We start from the raw sequence: 20,333 nt of genomic DNA on the forward strand, positions 1-20,333 counted from the left end.
CTAACATCTTAATTTTAGGCCAGATGCTCAGGGCTGCAGTTTTTATCTTATAAAAACACATTTACACTTCAGTATGCTTAATTTATAGCTCGATTTTTTAGAAGTAATATATCCCATTTTCATTCCGTGATTAGATTTTATATTTTTTAGTTTGTAGGAAAAGTTCAAACTTCTTTCAAATTTCTTTATCTTTCTGCAGTCTGAATTCAACAAAAGTAATACTTTCTACCTCTTCAACCATGTCGATATTACCATTACATATCACGGGGAAAGTGAAACAAATTGGGGTATTGTAAGATTGGTTACTGCTAGACTTGATCCCAAAAGGTAATTATAGAATGTCTTTTTAATTAGTTCCATTAATTTAAAAATTAATTCAAAATGTAGAAGATCTCACCAGAATTTTTATTTTTAGGATACATGTGTGATATAACCTTAGACATAAAGTTTGAAAAATCAAATAGGCAGGGACTTCCCTAGTGGTGCAGTGGTTAAGAATCCACCTGCCAATGCAGGGGACATGGGTTCCATCCCCGGTCCGGGAAGATCCCACATGCTGTGGAGCAACTAAGCCCGTGTGCCACAACTACTGAGCCTGTGCTCTAGAGCCCACGAGCCACAACTACTGAGCCCACGTGCCACAACTACTGAGCCCACGTGCCACAACTACTGAAGCCTGCGCGCTCTAGGGCCCGCGTGCCGCAACTACTGAGCCCACATGCTGCAACTACTGAAGCCTGTGCACCTAGAGCCTGTGCTCCACAATGAGAGAAACCACCGCAATGAGAAGCCCATGCTCCGCAACAAGAGTAGCCCCCGCTCGCCATAACTAAAGAAAGCCTGCACGCAGCAATGAAGACCCAATGCAGCCAAAAATTAAAAAAAGAAAAAAGAAAAATCAAATAGGCAATTTTATTCCATTTAACCTATAGTAAGCATCTGAATAACATGTAATGTGAGGAAAAACTGGCAGACCTGGAAGAGAATTGACTTATTGAGGATATCCTAACTCTCTTCTTTAGTTGCTGCCATATGACAAAGAGATTAGATTAAGATTTATGTTTCTTCAGAGGACAATTCTAGTACCAGTGGAGTCTATTAGGCAGGTATCAGCTGGGTATAAGGAAGAATCTGCTAGCAATTAGAGCTCTCTAACATTTGAATAAGCAACCTCAAGAATTAGTGAGTAGTTAATCCCTACACGTTTGTAGGAAGAGCGTAGATGACCCAGCTCTTTGAGATTTCATAGTTAGGCACCCAGCATAGTGTCTGGTCCCTAGTAAGTGAGTGGTCCCTAGTAAGTGAGTGCTTAATGTCTGGTCCCTAGTAAGTGAGTGTCTGGTCCCTAGTAAGTGAGTGCTTAATGAATTGTAAAGGGCAATTCTGTATTGGGTAAGAGACTAGACAGGTGACCTTTAATGTTCCAACCTTAAGATTCTTTGAGGGCTTCCCTGGTGGCGCAGTGGTTGAGAATCTGCCTGCCAATGCAGGGGACACGGGTTCGAGCCCTGGTCTGGGAAGATCCCACATGCCGCGGAGAAACTAGGCCCGTGAGCCACAATACTGAGCCTGCGCGTCTGGAGCTTGTGCTCCGCAACAAGAGAGGCTGCGACAGTGAGAGGCCCGTGCACCGTGATGAAGAGTGGCCCCCGCTTGCTGCAACTGGAGAAAGCCCTCGCACAGAAACGAAGACCCAACACAGCCAAAAATAAATAAATAATTAATTAAATAATTTTTTTAAAAAAAGATTCTTTGAAACTGTAGGATAAGAATAGTACTCTTCAATTAAAAGGGATAGAGGGGGAATATATCATACAGTGTATCAAATCATGATCCATATGGGCAAAATATTATAAAACCTGAAATATTAGGATGGGAAAAGTGATCCTTTGAAACTTATGTGAAGTATATTAAAGGAGGTAAGTGTGGTATGGTTTTCTGAACACAGAACAAGGAATTTGGAAATTTGGATTTTTGTCTCATCTCTGCTGGTTCCATTTTGGAAGTCAACCCTAAGTTCATCGAGATGAATCAGACTTCATTGTTTTTAAGCCTACTGGCCTGTTTTACTTTAGCCAAGGTTGTTCCATCTGTCACAGCTGATGGCCAAAGGGAAAGAATAGTTAGGGAATGTGCTGTGCCAAGCTTTTGACCATGGGTAGGTTAACTTGATCTCTCATAGGTTTAAATTTCCTCATCTGCAATAGGAGAGGGCTGAATTAGGAGTTTTTAATATAGATACAGATGCATCAAACCCAATTTTTATTTTATTTTATTTTTTTAATATTTAATATTTTTATTTGTTTATTATGAGTGATATTTAGCATCATTTTACATGTTTATAAACTATCTGTATCTGTTCCCAATTTTTATTGATGTGTATGTTTCTGGGCAAAAGTGTCCATACATTTCATTAGATAAACAGACCCCAAAAGATGAAGAACACTGGTACTTTCCAACTCTGACTTATCTTAGTAAAAAGATATTCTTTTTAAATTAGTGGCTATGTTAAAAATTTTTGAAGATTTATTTCATAAGGTGTTGCAGACAGGAAATAAAAGAAGGGTTAAAAGGATCAGGACATATTTATGAGTAACGGGGTAAATAGAGCTACTAAGAGAGGCCAGGGAATACTAACCATTGTCAAGAGCAACCGCCCATGCTTCTTTGTGTCTGTCACTTCTTATATCTGGGAACAGAATTTTAGGTTGATGGGCTGTGAGGTCTGACTCAGGATGGCTACTCATGTTGAAAGTCATTTGGGTAGAAAGGTAGTAAACATACAAAGTATGATGCAGGAAGCTAATCTCATCAGCTATATGAAAATCACATTTAATGCTTATAATCACATCTCATATTCTCAGGCTTGGAGAGAGTAAAAAAGCCAAGAAAATCACTTTCTAGAGCTGTATTTATTTCTACGCTGCCCATAGTAATAGCTTATGTATGCATGCAGTAAAACTTTTATCTAATCACAGTAAAGCTCATTTATTTGGGCCCCCTGAGAATGACTGTGTTAAAATTCATCTTTTTCAGAATTAGGCAATCTGCTCAAGGTCATAGACGTGAGTTAGGCCTAATGGTTTTCTGGGTCTAGAGTCTTGTGTTTTCTTTCAGGTTCTGTGCCTTGTTAATTTCCCTGATGGTTGCTATAACTGATCATCTCTTTTTCCTTAAAACACCTGCCGCATTTGGCTTTTGGGTTACCACTTTCCGGTTTTCTCCTGTCTCACTGGTTGCTCATCAGTCTTTTCATTTCTCCAACCTATTTTTTTTTCTTTTTTTTCATTTTTGGCCTCACCACGCAGTTTGTGGGATTTTAGTGCCCCGACCAGGGACTGAACCCGGGCCCTTGGCAGTGAGAGAGTGGAGTCCTAACTGCTGGACAGCCAGGGAATTCCCTCATTTCTCCAACCTCTTAATGTCAGAGGGCCCCAGGACTCAGTCTTTTAGCTTTGCCTCTTCTTTATTTATACTCACACCTTGGCGATCTTACCCTGGCTCATTGCATCAGATACCGCAATGACGCTTAGGTCTCTAGACTTGTATATCTGGCTGTTTACTTGACCCGTCCACTTGGATGTCTAGTAGGCATTTCCAACTTAACATGTGTCCAAAAGAACTTCTAATCTTCCCTCCAAATCTGCTTCTCCTGTTGTCTTCTGCATCTCAGTAAATGGCAACTACATCCTTCTAGTTGCTCAGGCCCCCAAACCATGGCATCACCCTTGATTCCTCTTTATCATTCTTCATTTATATCCTATATCTAGTCCAACCCTTTGGCAGATCATAGGCTCTAATTTTTTTTTTGGCTGCATCACGCGGCTTGCAGGATCTTCGTTCCCTGACCAGGGATCGAACCCGAGTCCACAGCAGTGAAAGCCCTGTGTCTTAACCACTGGACAGCCAGTGAATTTCCCATGTGGCTCTATTTTTAAAATATATTCAGAATCCACCACTTCTCATCACCTCCACCACTATCAGCTGGTCCAAGACATGGTTATATCTCACATGGATTGTTGCAAAAACCTAGTTGGTCTCCTTGCTGCCAGCCTTGTCTTCTCACAGTCTGTTCTCAATACAGCATGCAGAGCATTCCTTTTTAAATTTCAGCTCATGTCAATCCTCTGCTCAGAGCCTTCCAGTGACTTCCCATCTTAGAGTAAAAGTCAAAGTTCTGAAAATGGCCTGTAAGGCCTTATACAACCGATATATAAGGCCAGTGGTTTAAAATAGGGCTTCTACCTTGATTAGAGATCTTAACACAATTTTGCATTATGCATTATCATGCAGTAATTTAATTTTTCTCTTCAATGTTAAGTTTTGATCTATAGCCTTAACAATTATTATTTCTCTAATTCATAGCTGCTTTAAATTGTATTTTGGCTTTAAGTAGAATGCATTCATCCTACAAACACGTATAATATAAGGGCACATTATGTACCAGACAGTAGGGTTACAGGAGTGAATAAAAAGAGGCACACACCAATAACCTTCGCAATCGTGGGCGAGTGGTTTTATTGTGTATATATGCGTACAGATAACAATCCCATAAGGATTACATATTATTCTTTAGACAGAAGCCAAAGGGTAAACTGTATGTTGAGTAAATAATTCAAAATGGAAGCACCATGGTTTCTCCTTTTGATTTTCTATCACCCTTTATTCCTCTTTTACTTTTCGAGTGACAGAAGAGTCTCTATTTCTGACCAGGCATTTGCTAGCTTCACCAGTCCTGTCTAGTTTCAAACTTCTCTAGTTTTTGTTTTCCATCTTCTGGTTTTAGTAATCATTCTCTTTCAAACACAAAAGGTTCACATAGATTATATACTCAGTACCTTTCATCGTTAAGCATGGCATTTTGCACACAGTAGACCCTCAAATCTCTGGGTGCTTATAAATATGATTTCTGCATCATCTATTTGATTTTCTAACTCTATAGCTAAGGTTACAAGATAGTTTTCTTTTTTAGTATATAGAAGGGGGGATGCAATAAAAGATGAAAAATAAAGGCATTTGCTAATAGAAGGATTTAAAAAAAATCTATCCACAGGCAAAGAGAAGGTTCTTAAGTATTGTGTTTTGGGCAGTATATTGAGTCTTATTTGCGTGTTAGGGACATTTAGAAACAAAAATATTTTAAATCGTAAAGAGTTTTAAATGCAGAATATAATGAAAGACCTATTTTTTTTTCAGCCTGCTATTGTTAACGTGCCTGAAGAGCCATGAATCCGAAATTTACGATGTCAGTTTGGTATAAAAATTCCTTTCCCTTCCTTTTTTCCCTCTCTTTTATTAGCTATAAACATTCAGATGAAAACCACCTAACTTGTAATGGACCCCCTATGGAAATTCCTGGAGAATATACAGATAAGTTGAATGTAACCTACACTTACTCTGTGAAATTTGAAGTAAGTATTCTATGCCATCATCTTATTTTTTCCCAAATCAAGTATATAAATATCATATATTTCATTAATATTAAAGCCTTAATTTCCGTCAATTTAAAGTTGTGTAACACAGCTTAGGAGCCCAAGACAGTAGGTAAGTTCTTTATGTTAAAACCATTCAAAAGACAATAATTACAGGAATTGCTGTATTCAATCTACTACATTTCAGGTACCTTGCCCAGTACATTACTTTCTCATACTTCACACTGAGGTTTGAATGAGGTACATGGGCAACCAGAGGGGTGTCTCCTGGGGTTGGCAGACTGGCTGACTGCTCAAGTGAGACCTTCAAGGAAGAATATCTTGTGGAAGAGACACAATCTATTGTAGTGAAAAGAGCTGACATATTGGACATTTGGACTGACCTACAGTTCAAATTGGGGCTTGGCTGCTTACTAGCTGCATGAGCATAGGCAAGTCATGTGATCTCTGAGGCTCGATTTCTTCTCATGTCATTTCATCCTCATTTTCAGAATATATAAAGCCCTTAGCATGACACAGAGTAGGTCCTCAACATATAACATTCATTATTATTTGTACATCTGGAATTTTTCCTTTTGTAAATAGCTATTTTTATAAAGATGGTATGTATTTTTGGTAAATAGATAGATAGGTAGATAGACAGATTGACTATTAACATTCTGGTGAATAATTTATCAGCTCTTCAAAGCCCATGTTTTCCAAAGAGTTTTCTGTAAACTAGTTCCTTCATATTTTATTTGTTTTAGCTTGGTATTTTAAAAGGTGTTATGTGAAAAAAGGATCTATGATGAGGTTACTTTGGATAATGCTAGGTTAAACAATGTTAAAACAATGGCTTTATGAGTATTCACTATGTTAAAAAGCATTGTGAATTTTCAAAAGATGCTTATAATATGCAGCATTTCATAGACCATGGCAAGAACTCATGGGGATATAATTTTCTGTAGAATATATAAGGAAAACACTGCGTGTGGTGCTAAAAAGTGTACACCTTTGTACAAATGGGATATTACATGTGCTATTTTCACTTAATGTGTATGTCATGGACATCTTTCCAGGTCAATAAATACAGAGTCACAGCCTTCTTTTTATTGACTACATAGTATATTTAACATACAGGCTGTAATTGACTTATTTAGTGCCATATTGATAAAAACAACCCAAATGTCTAATTTTTAATTATTATAAACAATGCTTTAATGAGCATCCTTACTTTTTTATTTGTCTGATTATCTCCTAGACTTAAATTCCTAGAAGTAGGATTATTTAGGTAACAGGGTGTGCACATTTTGATAATACCTTACCAAATTCTTTTGCAGAAAAGTTGCTAGGCCTGAAGATCTGCTGTTTCCTCACACACTCAGCAATACTAGATTTTTGTCAGTTTTAAAAATCTTGCTTCAGAATTTAATTCTGTGAGTATAACAAAGGGAGGTAGATTCATACTAGGCAAACTCCTAATGATCCAATATATAAACCAGAACACCAATTTTGTAATTTATGTGAAGAAATATAAATGTCTAGTGGACCACACCATTCATGTCAGCTGGTTAGCCCATCTGCTCATAATAAAGATATATGAGAAAGAAAATATAAATAGAATAGAATAAATAGAAAGTTTCTTGGTGAGCATAGGACCCCAGAGCAAAAGTAAGAGAGTATTAAAAGGTGATATTCATGTGCACTAGTGCTATGCTTGCCCATGGACCAGATATCTGGTTCATATTCATGGGTCAGGTACTCTTAGCCTTGGACAGTATTAGAGGTGCTTCTCCAAAAGATGAACTTTGGGGCTTTCCTTTCATAGGGAAAACTTTTTATGACTATGTAGATATATGTATTTCTCTTTATAGTTTTTAAAGATGATGCATCATATTTTTGATTCAGCTTTCATTATACTTGATTTTATATAAGACTTATTTCTTATGGCTTTAGATTTGCTTTCCTGAGACAAAACCCTAATCACCTTATTTGGGATTAGGTCTCAAATCTCTTTGAACACTTACAAATTGTGCTTGGTTTGTGTCATTTCTATAGATGGCCTGACAGCCATTATGACACGATTCTTCCTAATCTCATTCTGAAAGCAATTCCGGTTTGGGGATGCCTTGCTTTTGTCCCTATGTATCACCTATAAAATGTTATCTCCATTTTATAAATGAGGATCCTGAAGCCCAGTGAGCTGAAGTAATTTTCTCTGGATCATAGCTAGCAGGAGGTGGAAGTGATATTCAAACTCAGGTCTGTTTGGCCCCAAACTCATAGTTTTTCCACTATTCCATTTTGGCTTTCTATATTAAAGGTCTATTATATTTTCTGCCTACAGAGTTACTGTAAAGAAAATGAGAAACGTTTATGTTAGAAATGTGTGTGTGTGTGTGTACTTTGAATCATCCAGCTAGAGGTCAGGATTACTTGATCCTACAGCCTGCAGTTTACCCAAAGTACAATTGGTGAAAACAGGCAATTTACTAGTCCAATAAGTATAGTCCAGTCTTCTAATCTCTGGATGAAACACAGAAGTGTAATCTGGGGAAAGGAATGAAATACACCCTGAAGAAATTAAAATAACCTTTCCCCAGTGATTGAGAATAGTATTCCAAGTCCAAGCTATTATCAGAAGTTGATTGAAGAGCTGAAGCCCTTATACATTTTTATCACTTATCAGTTGGCTATTAAAATTTTAAGTATAGGATGGTAACTAGACTTATGGTGGTGATCATTTTGAAATGTATAGAAATATTGAATCACTATGTTGTATAACAAGAACTAACATAGAGTTGTAGGTCAATTATACTTCAAAAACAAACAAGCAAACAAACTCATAGAAAAAGAGATCAGATTTGTGGTGACCAGAGGCAGGGGATGGGGGCAAGGGGAATCAGATGACGGTGGTCAAAAGGTGCTAGGGATGTAATGTACATCATGATAAATATAATTAACACTGTACGTTATATATGAAAGTTGTTGGGAGTAGATCCTAAGAGTTCTGATCACAAGGAAAACATATATTTTTTTCTTTAATTTTGTATCTACAGTATATGAGAGGATGGATGTTCACTAAACTTACTGTGGTCATTTCATGATGTATGGAAGTCAAATCCTTATGCTGTACACCTTAAACTTATACAGTGATGTATGTCAATTAGATCTCAATTAAACTGGAAGAAAAAAATAAAATAAAAAAATTTAAGTGTAGGAGCGCTTATGTTTACAGTAAAAGCCAAGGGAAAGCACATCTAAATTGAAGTTTAGATTCATGCCAGGAGCCTGCATGGTATGGTGTTAGTGGTCTGCCTGCCTGTCAGGAAGTAACTGTGGCAGTCAAAAGAGCTGAAGTGCAAGTTCAGATGCAGCTATACCAAATGGGGGTTTTGGGGAATTGCCTTATTTGAGGTTAGGTCTCAACTCCTTGTTCTTTAAGTTTCCTTAATACTGGGAGGTATTCCAGAAGAGGAATTTTTCCTTTCCCGTTGAAACTCATTTAGGGTGCTTAGAAGGCTCCTGGCTTCCAGACGTGGTGCGGTGGAAAGAACCAGACACACCCAAGGTTTGAATCCTGGTTTTGACATTTGCTAGCTGTGTGAACTTCGGTAGGTTACACTGAGCCTGTATTTCCTGATCTGTAAAATGGGGCTAAAATAGTTACCTCATGTGACTGCTGTCAGAGGTAAGTGAACTAACATATAAAATATTTAGCACAGTGCCTAGCCCGTAGCAGACACACAATGTTTCCTATCCCTTCTCTCAGATACAGGAGCACCTGATTTACTAATGTTTTATACAAGAGTAGCTCATGTATGCAGAGTGCACTTACACAGTGAGAACACACCAAGCCACAATATTCTTTTTTTTTTCTCTTTAGTTAATTTCTTTTAACCACAATATTCTTTTTTTTTTTTTGTAGAAATGTGTTTGGCTTTTTTTTAAAATTAATTAATTAATTTATTTTTATTTTTGGCTGTGTTGGGTCTTCGTTTCTGTGCGAGAGCTTTCTCTAGTTGCGGCAAGCGGGGGCCACTCTTCATCGCGGTGCGCGGGCCTCTCACTATCGCGGCCTCTCTTGTTGCGGAGCACAGGCTCCAGACGCGCAGGCTCAGTAGTTGTGGCTCACAGGCCTAGTTGCTCCGCGGCATGTGGGATCTTCCCAGACCAGGGCTCGAACCCGTGTCCCCTGCATTGGCAGGCAGATTCTCAACCACTGCGCCACCAGGGAAGCCCAGACCACAATATTCTTTACCTGAACACCAGAAAGTTGCTGTTATAGTTGTGGGGAGGGCGCCAGGAAGAGTGGTGATGGATATCTCTGATGGTGCTGTTTCTTTATTTTCTGTCTTGGGTTTGGGTTGAATTTTTTTTTTTGTTTACCCAGTGATAATCGTACACGTCAACATTTCTCAAAGTGCATTCCCAAGAATACTAGTCAAATAAGTTTGGAAAATGCTACTTTCTACTGTCTCCTTTCTTAGCTTCACAAAGCACATTAGTGTTTAAAAGTCTCCTAATAAAGAAACCTTTGACTGAGTCTAACTCAACATTTTACCATCGTCTTTGACTATGGAGTACCATTCTGGAGTAACATTTATATCCCACTGCAGATTCCACTTTGTGTACCCTAGGTGTACATGGTTGTTGTGTCTTGTAGTAGCTTACAAAACTCTATTGAACTAGAAATTTTTATTTTTTATTTTTTTAAATTAGAAAAATTTTTATTGAAGTATAGTTGATTTACAATATCATGTAAGTTTCAGGTGTACAGCACAGTGATTCAGTTATACATATATATATTCTTTTTTAGATTCTTTTCCCTTATAGGTTACTACATGATGGTGAGTATAGTTCCCTGTGCTATACAGTAGGTCCTTATCAGTTATCTATTAAAAAAAAAAAAAAAAAGAACCTCCAGAAGGTTCCTTGCCAACTCCTGGATTTTGGACTTCTAGCTTCTAGAACTGTGAGAGAATAAACTTCTGTTGTTTTAAGTTAAAAAAAAATTATAGTAGTTTAGTTATTCATGTTCATTGTAGAAAATATAGAAAAATCACAAAATGTGAGTAAGAGTCATTTAGAATACCACCACGTGCTGAGAACTACCATGAAAATTTTTTTTTTTTTAACATTTATTATCTCATTTGATTCTCCCAGTAACTCCCTGAATGTTGGTAGGGAAGGTATCATTAAATTTTATATACTAGAAATCTGAATTCAGTGTGGTTCACATCAGTACCACTTTACCCTAATTTACAGTTTACAAAGCATTTAAAAAACCATTTTCTTATTTGATGATTACTTAAGATCCTAATAGTACTTAACTTTTTTTTTTTTTTCACACACACACACTATATTTTATTTTTACAAGAGATAAATAGACTGACACCAAGCATTGTACATGGATGACCACAACAAAAGCAACAATGATTGCAATTACCAAACATGAAACACACTCATACTATGTCATAATATTGACATTCAGTCCAGTAATCCTCCACTGTAACAGCTCCTTTACTTTGCAGTGAAAATTGATTTGTATATTCTTTGCCTCTGAGTCCTTGTGGGATTTTTTTTTTTTAATTCAGACAGAAAGTCACCAAAATTATACTCATCCTCATCAGTTCACTCAGTCCCATGTAATTAATTTTTTTTTTCATCTTGATCTTTTGTTAGCACTTTTATGAGTTCATCAGTTTTTCATTAGAGTTCTGAAAATGCTTATTCATTCAGTTCAGCAGTACAGTCAGTTACCAGAAACCTGTACTTGTCAGAGTCTTTTCCATGAATTTCTTGAAGATGAAACCCTTTTATAGGAACATATTTGCAAAATCATCAGAGTACACCCAGAACTGTCTGTAAATGACAAAAGACTTAAAAATGACCACGGTTAAGATTTGATGAAAGTTCATAATAATGCAGTTGACAAGAAAATTAGTTATTTCTGAGATATACATTTAAAAGTAATAACTAGGATTATTACTTATAACATAATACCAGAACATATAAGATTTTTAGAAATTTCATGCAATGTCTGAAACATTTATATTAACATATTTCCATACATATTTCCATACCAATACAAATATAAGATTTTTAGAAATTTCATGTAATGTCTGAAACATTTATATTAACATATTTCCATACATATTTCCATACAAATACAAATATAAGATTTTTAGAAATTTCATGTAATGTCTGAAACATTCATATTAACATATTTCCATACAAATAACCCAATGAAAGTTTAGTATTAGTTGTTTTGTTTGTTTTTTTATACTGCAGGTTCTTATTAGGCATCAATTTTATACACATCAGTGTATACATGTCAATCCCAATCGCCCAATTCAGCACACCACCATCCCCACCTCACCGCAAAATGTGAATAAGAGTCATTTAGAATACCACCACGTGCTGAGAACTACCATGAAAATTTTTGTGTATGTAATTAAGAGTGATAATTCAAAATCAGACAGCTGGGTGCGGGTGTTTTTCCTCTAGTTGCGGCGAGCGGGGGCTACTCTTTGTTGCGGTGCGCAGGCTTCTCACTGCGGTGGCTTCTCTTGCTGTGGAGCACAGGCTCTAGGCGCGCAGGCTTCAGTAGTTGTGGCACGTGGGCTCAGTCGTTGTGGCTCGTGGGCTCTAGAGCGCAGGCTCAGTAGTTGTGGCGCTCGGGCTTAGTTGCTCCACCGCATGTGGGATCTTCCCCGAGCAGAGCTTGAACCCGTATCCCCTGCACTGGCAAGCGGATTCTTAACCACTGCGCCACCAGGGAAGCCCGTATATAGTGTTTGTATAGCATTTTTTTGATAAAGAAATATCTTACATTCTTCTTTCTTGAACTAAGTCTTTGAAATCTGGTGTGTGTTTTATACTTAGAGCTCATCTCACTTAGGACCGACCACGTTTCAAGTGCTGAATAGCCATGTGTGACTAGCTGCTGCCATCTTGGCAAAGATCTAGACCTCCACATTTTCAGGGACTGTCCCCTTTGGTCTGTGCTTCTACTTGTTTTTCACCTTTTGTTGCTTCTCTTAATACAGAAAATCCCACCAGGTCCTGTGACATGCATTGATCCCAGGCACTTGGCTGGGTGAACTACAGTCTCTCACCCTCCTGCAGACTGCAGAAGCCTTCCACAAAGACAGTCTCGGGCTAGGGGAGGGGTAGGTGTGATCCTGACACAGGGATGGGGCGGGGCGGGGGGGCCTGACTGGGGAAGCTGAACACGTCAGACGACTTACAGATGTCAGTGCCATACAGCAGCTATGGCGCCTGAGCCACCTGGGTTGCGATCTCCATCCTCCTGTGCCGCCTCTCCCACCTTAGTGCAGCCACCTGCAAACTGCTGTTTGGACGCAGAGCTTGTGGTCATCGGCCGAGTTGTTGGCCTGAGCCCCTGGTCAGGCAGCTACTGGCCACAGAAAGGTTCAGAGGCAAATATAGCAATTTTTAGTTATAAAAGTTTTGTCTTTTTGCTTTTTAATTGAACATCTTATGCACTTTATGTTTTCAGAAAATAATACATGTTCCCAAGTGGGTACAAAGTTTGGTGTTTATATAACAATTTTGTTCAGAAGTTATTGAAGGATGGGACCATAAAGATTAACATTTGAGTGAAGACCTTTTATTCATCCATTAATATAACAAATATTTATTGAGGGCCTATTATGTGCCTAGCATGGGAGTTTTTATAAAGTACCTAGTTTAACTTTATTTTTCACAATAGTCCTCTGAAGGCAGGTACTATTTTAAATCTCCATTTTATAGACTATAGAACTGAGACTCACAGAGATAAAGTTACTTGCCCAAGGTCACAAATGTAAAGGATTATAAGTCTAGATTAGCTTGACTACAGAATCCAGGCTTCTAACACAGTCTCTTTAATACATCATGTGAGTTTAGAATGGGAAGGAGTTATGGTGGGTGAATTGACCAAGAAGGCTTTCTAAGAGAGAGGCCTTTAGCTAGTCCTTGAAGGATGCTGAGGATAATTTGGATAGAAGGGGTAGAGGTGTGCAAGGCATTCTGGGAAAGCCTATAAACTGAGTTAAAAGACCTGGCGTTTAGGAATCTGGAGAGGAGCTAGAGGAAGGGCTTTTCAGGTAAGAATGTACATGGTGTATGTGGGGAACAGTGAATAGACTTGTCTGATTGAAACAAAACTTTTTTCATTTGTTTATTCATTCAGCAACAGGCAGTAAATGCACTCCACGTGCCAGGTGTTAAGCCCTGGGGTATATAAAGGCCAAAAAGATTCAGTCTAGTACCCCAGACTTTAATTGTTTATATAGTATTGGTAGAAAGGTTAGAAAGATAGGTTTGGGCCAGATTTTGAATGGCTAAGGTATTTCTATTCACCATATTTTACTTTAGAAACTTACTGTTTTTATACCACCAACCAAAGGTTTTTTGGTTTCACTCTAATCACATTAATTTTAGCTATGTATCTACATATGTGAGTTACATAAGCTTTAGTTGTGGGCTAGCTTGGGACCCTAGCCACATATATAGTTGTTTTTTTGTTTTTTGTTTTTGCAAGATACATTCCTGATTTTCAGGCACCATGGACCAATAACTGAATTGAGAATCAGAGAATTTTGGTGCTGGTTTGCTTCAAACTCATACTGTGACCTTGAGCAAGTTCATTTTCCTTTCTGGACTTCAGTTTCTGCATAGTAAAGTGAGGGAATGGAGCTGGATCAGGAGTTCTCAACCCTATCAGATCGATGTCCTCTTTGAATAACAAATGTTTTATCATTCTCCCTTTACTATTGTAAAATTATATTAATAGATACTAGATAATTAAACCTGTCTTACACATAGTTTCAATAGGCATCAATATAGCACCCTAACTATAATATAAAGGAGAAATAAAGATAAATTAGTTTTTAATAAAATAATGTATGTTTCAGTATATATTTCAGTCATTGTCAGATGCATGCACCTATGTGTATAATCATTGTAAACATGACATCTACGAATGCATATGGCTATGAGAATATTGTACATTGATGGCTCAAATACCACATCTTTCTAAAGGATACCATGATTTTCTCAAATGTTGATCAATTTTGGTAAAGTTTCAAGCCAAACATAGTACCATTTTCCCTCAATTTACATGGTAGTTGCATTGCTGGGGGAAAAAATCAATGTATATTAAAACTATGTAGAAATACTTTATCTGTAAAATGAAGTTAGAATCTAGGCACAGATAATCATAAGCAGTTTTTCACTCACATGAATGTTGGATGGGGCTTTTGGAAGTTCTTCTCAATTCTTTGTGCGGGTCTCCTGGTGCCAAGCAGGACGTCTGGCCTTCTATTCAATACCATGCTGCTAAATTCCAGTAGCATCCCCACACCTTTTCATTATGCCCCCTAGAGGGTGCTGCTCCCCCTGTTGAAAACAGCTAGACCAAAAGAAGCTGTAGTTACCTGCCAGCTTGATTCTTTGATTCCCTGCCTGTATTTTTACCGAGTGAAACCCATCATGTGCTGTGTCCTGAATCAAGAATTCTCGTCTATATTTCTACATTTGCTTCTTGTGACTTCATTATAAATAGCATTAAAGACCTGCTTACCTTGTATGCATTTATGACAATTGCTATGTCTTATAAAAGATTTTGAAACTCTGGGATGTAAAGATGCAGAATAATTCATTAATTTTAAATGGATTTAAAAAATGGGTTCCACCATTTAGTTATCTTTTTGCATTTGTCTCAAATGTACCTTAGGATTTTAAAACGATTTATTTTCTTATGCAGGAGTAGTATGTGTTGTGGACTGTTATTTCCAGCAGATGGCAATGTTTGGTGCAAAAACTGCTTGATTTAACAACTGCAGATTTTCTAGGCTCTCTTTGTATTTAAAAGCCAAACTTCATAGTGCATATTTGAAAGTTTCTCTCCTTTTTTTTACATTTTATTTTTTCTTCCAGTTTTACTGAGATATAATAGATATACAGCACTGTATGAGTTTAAGGTGTACAACATAATGATGTGACTTATGTCACGAAATGATGACCACAATAAATTTAGTGAGCACCCATCATCTCATATAGATACAAAATTAAAGAAATAGAAAAACAATGTCTTTTCCTTGTGATGAGAACTCTTAGGATTTACTCTGTTTAACAGCTTTCATATATAACATACAGCAGTGTCAATTGTATTTATCATGTTGTACATTACATCCCTAGTACTTATTTATCTTATAACTGGAAGTTTGTACCTTTTGACTGCCTTCACATAGTTCTCCCTCTCCCCATTCTCCGCCTCTGGTAACCACAAATCTGATCTCTTTTTCTATGGGTTTATTTGTTTGTTTTTGAAGTATAATTGATCTACAACACTATGTTAGTTCCTGTTACACAACATAGTGATCCAATATTTCTATCCATTTTAAAATGATCACCATGATAAGTCTAGTTACCATCTGTCACCATACAAAGGTATTACATAATCATTGACTATGTTACTCACCCTGTACATTTCATACTCGTGATTCATTTATTTTGCAACTGGAAGTTTGTGCCTCTTAATTTCCCTCACTTATTTCACTCCTTTTTATTTATTTTATTTTTTGACTGCATTGGGTCTTTGTTGCTGTGCGTGGGCTTTCTCTAGTTGTGGCAAGCGGGGGCTACTCTTTATTGTGGTTCGTGGGCTTCTCATTGCAGTGGCTTCTCTTGTTGCGGAGCACGGGCTCTAGGTGCGTGGGCTTCAGTAGTTGTGGTACGCGGGCTCAGTAGTTGTGGTGCATGGGCTCAGCTGCTCCACGGCATGTGGGATCTTCCCGGACCAGGGCTCAAACCCATGTCCCCTGCATTGGCAGGTGGATTCTTTTTAATTTTTAAATTTTATTAAACATATATATATATTTTAAATTTATTTATTTTATTTATTTATTTTTTGGCTGTGTTGGGTCTTTGTTGCTCTGCGTGGGCTTTCTCTAGTTGCAGTGAGCAGGGGCTACTCTTCGTTGCGGTGCACGGGCTTCTCATTGCGGTGGCTTCTCTTGTTGTGGAGCACGGGCTCTAGGCGCGCGAGCTTCATTAGTTGTGGCACATGGGCTCAGTAGTTGTGGCTTGTGGGCTCTAGAGCACAGGCTCAGTAGTTGTGGTGCACGGGCTTAGTTGCTCCATGGCATGTGGGATCTTCCCGGACCAGGGCTCGAACCTGTGTCCCCTGCATTGGCAGGCGGATTTTTAACCACTGTGCCACCAGGGAAGCCCCTTAACTCCTTTTTAAAAGGCTTGATATGAGTTTACTTGCTTAAGGTGATTGACAGTCTGGTTAAGAGATGCATGCAATTCAAATTTTGAAAGATTAAGTCACATTTTAGTATAGGAACAATATTTTAATAAAATGGCTAAGATGAATCCTTTCATACAATGAATATTTATCCCTGGATTTGTCAGTTCTGTAAATTCAGATTTTCTTATAGGTTTTAAAAAAATAGTTTATTTCAAAACAATTTCATACTACAGAAAAATTGCTAGAATAACACAAAGAACTCCCGTAGTTCCGTTAACCAGACATCCCAATTGTTAACATTTTACTTCATTTGCTCCATTGTTCGCTCTTCTTTGTGTGTGTCCATTATCATTAGTCTTTCTGTGAATCTTTTGAGAGCTAGATGTTGTCTCATTACCCCTATATCCTCCAGAGTATCTTTCCCTAAAACAAGGTCACCCTCCTATATAACTAGCATACAACTGTGCAAACCGGGAATCAATATTGGCATTACATTACCATCTGATTCACATTCATCCGTTCAGATTTCACCAGCTGGCCAACAATGTCACTTTTCTCCTTTCTGATTCACTATCCTATCCAGGATTACATGTTATGTTTAGTTTTTGATCTCCTCCAATCTGGGCCAGTTCTTTAGTCTTTCCATGTGTTTCATATTCTTGAAATTTTTTTAAAAATTTATTTATTTTTTATTTATTTATTTTTGGCTGCATTGGATCTTCATTGCTGTGTGCGGGCTTTCTCTAGTTGTGGCGAGAGGGGGCTACTCATTGTTGCGGCGTACGGGCTTCTCATTGTGGTGGCTTCTCTTGTTGCGGAGCACGGGCTCTAGGTGCACAGGCTTCAGTAGTTGTGGCATGCGGGCTCAGTAGTTGTGGCTCGAGGGCTCTAGAGCGTAGGCTCAGTAGTTGTTGTGCATGGGCTTAGTTGCTCCACGGCATGTGGGATCTTCCCGGACCAGGGCTCGAACTTGTGTCCCCTGCATTGGCAGGCAGATTCTTAACCACTGCGCCACCAGGGAAGTCCCTCTTGAAATTTTTGAAGAGTACCGACCTTACAATCTGTAGGATGACCATCAACCTGGGTCTGTCTGATGGTTCTTCGTGTCCAGGCTCAGGCCATGGATTCTCGACAGGAAGACCACAAAAGTGATAGCTCACATCAGTAGACACATAACATCAACCTGACCTTTCATGGATAATGTTAACCATGATCACCAGGTCATCAGGTGTCAACTAAAATCCATTGTTGAATTAAAACTCATTTCAATTAAAACCCATCATTTCAGTTTTTTTTAAAGCAGTGTATATTGGCTTGCTTCATACCCACCCCCAAACTTCAGAAAAAAACACTTAAAGATACCTAATTTTAAATAATAAGTCATTTCAAACATAACTTGGTCAACCTGTACCAATGTTTTCCTTTTGCTAAGAGCATGCCATTAATTTAAGGGGTAATAATACTGCATTAATGGTTTAAATGTTTACTGGGGATTATCATTTAAGATCATTTATTGGGGATATTTTATAAGAAAGCTATTGAAAGGTTGAGTTTGATTGCACACCAGCAGAAACAGCTGGTGATTATATTTTCTTGTGTTTTATTCTGTACTGAGCACTACAGTATTAAAAAAACTTTTATAAATTCGTTGTTAAAATATTTCAAAATACTTTACCTACAAAAATGTAAAATATTAAGATATTCTATAAGAAATAATGACTGAAATTGAATACTGTTTTCTAATTAAACAAAATACCCTAATAATAAACCTATTTGCAGGAGGTGGATTTTGTGTGTTGCAGTGACAACTAAAAGTTGTCTTTTAGTTCAAATGTTGAGTTCAATTTAAATAATAATATTGATAATACTTGTATGTGGTGAAGACTGCAAACCATATAGAAAATGTATAAGTAAAATTCTCCCTTCCTTTACTACCCTCCCCCCAATTTCTAGTCTCTTGCTCCAAAAGTATAACCATTATTTTTTCTTCCAGAAAAATGTCTGCATCTACAAAATATGTATATAATTTGGGGGGGGGGGAATAGAATCTTGCTGTACATAACTTGTCTTACTATATACTTTTCACCTTTCTTTTTTCGCTTAATGCTATTTCATAGACATAGTGTCACCTATAGATGCACATCATTCTTTTTAATGGTTACATAGTATTTCTTAGCATGGATTACCACAGTTTATTTATTCCCATTCTGATGGGAATTTTTGGTTTTTTCTAGGTTTTTAAATTTACAAACAAAACTACAGTGACATTACATATACCTTTGTAAGCATGGTATGAAGTTGCAATTAAGATGAAAATGTGGCCTGGACAAAAGGAAATGAAGTATGGGGTGGACTTAGGGTTACAGAAAAATAGTAGCAAAATGGTACTATTTCTGGTGAACAGCAGTAAGCTAAAATTATTTTTTTCCTAGTCCCTTTCTGAAATGAGGTAGAATATCAGTAAATAAAAAAATGATAAAAATATCAGGCTAGATTGCATGATTCCATGAAGTTAGCAGTAAAGAAATAGAGACAGTACAGGCAGAATAACTTTCTGTCTGTTTTAGGATTATAACCAGTAAAAAGTCAGTTAAAGTTTGGTCATGTGATTTTGGATTTTTGTTTTTAGGAAAACAAACATATCAAGTGGGGTTCTAGATGGGATTATATTTTGGAGTGCATGTCTCATACCAGGATTCAGTGGTTTAGGTAAGCACTTTATGAAATAAAGAATAAGTAGCTTCATGGTAGGAAATGTATACAAACACACACACACATACATACATATATGTATTTTAAAAATTATTTTGTCACCAGAGATGATCTTTTTTTCCTTTTAGTTTTATTGAGATATAATTGACATATAGTACTGTATACGTTTAAAGTATGCAGCATAATGATTTGACTTACATTGATGACCACAATAAGTTTAGTGAACATCTATCATCTCCTATAGATACAAAATTAAAGAAATATAAAAAGATTTTTTCCTCGTGATGAAAACTCTTAGGATTTACTGTTTAACAACTTTCATATGTAGCGTACAGCAGTGTTAATTATATTAACCATGTTGTACATTATACCCCTAGTACTTCATCTTATAACTGCAAGTTTGTACCTTTTGACCACCTTCATCCAGTTCCCCCTCCCCCCACCCCCATCCGAGATGATCTTGAGTGACATTTTTCCTTCTCTGTGGCTAATTTCCCTTCTCCTTCCTCTCCCCCACCTCTCCACATATGCAAAGAGAAAGAAAAAAAGGAAAATCTGTATTAAATATACTAAAATGTATGCTGAAGGGAAGGAGAAGGCTGAGATGTCCTAGAGATAAGATGTCTGCGTGTAAAGAGTAGTCCATGCTGGGAAGTAGGCAGGATAGGACTGTGGCAGTGGACACTGTGCAAAAGATGGAATGAAAACAGGATAGATGCTTTCATTTGTGGGGTCAAAGTCTGAGCAAACTAGAGTGTAAGAAAAAGCAGTAACCACCTGGGGTGGAGGAAAGTCAGGATGTCATGAAAGACTGGGAAGAGAGCAGAGAAAGGTGAAAAGATTAAGTATGAGAAACCAAAACATTGCAAGTGGTCAAGGCAGGTCATATAGACGAGAGGACTGTGTTGAGATAATGTCTGTGAGTGAAGGTGGATTCATTCTCC

General features: G+C 37.5%; 1 protein-coding gene across 1 annotated transcript in view; it reads left to right on the plus strand.

The window, feature by feature from the left end:
• Window positions 1-20,333, plus strand: part of LOC132357197 (transmembrane 9 superfamily member 2-like) — a 78,388-nt gene that overhangs the window by 18,535 nt on the left and 39,520 nt on the right. Inside the window, 3 exon segments of the mRNA XM_059910476.1 lie at window positions 200-327; window positions 5,300-5,411; window positions 19,307-19,386. Coding sequence (XP_059766459.1) covers window positions 200-327; window positions 5,300-5,411; window positions 19,307-19,386 — 320 coding nt within the window.

The sequence above is a fragment of the Balaenoptera ricei genome, chromosome X, assembly GCF_028023285.1.
Source record: "Balaenoptera ricei isolate mBalRic1 chromosome X, mBalRic1.hap2, whole genome shotgun sequence".
In the NCBI taxonomy this organism is placed as follows: Eukaryota; Metazoa; Chordata; class Mammalia; order Artiodactyla; family Balaenopteridae; genus Balaenoptera; species Balaenoptera ricei.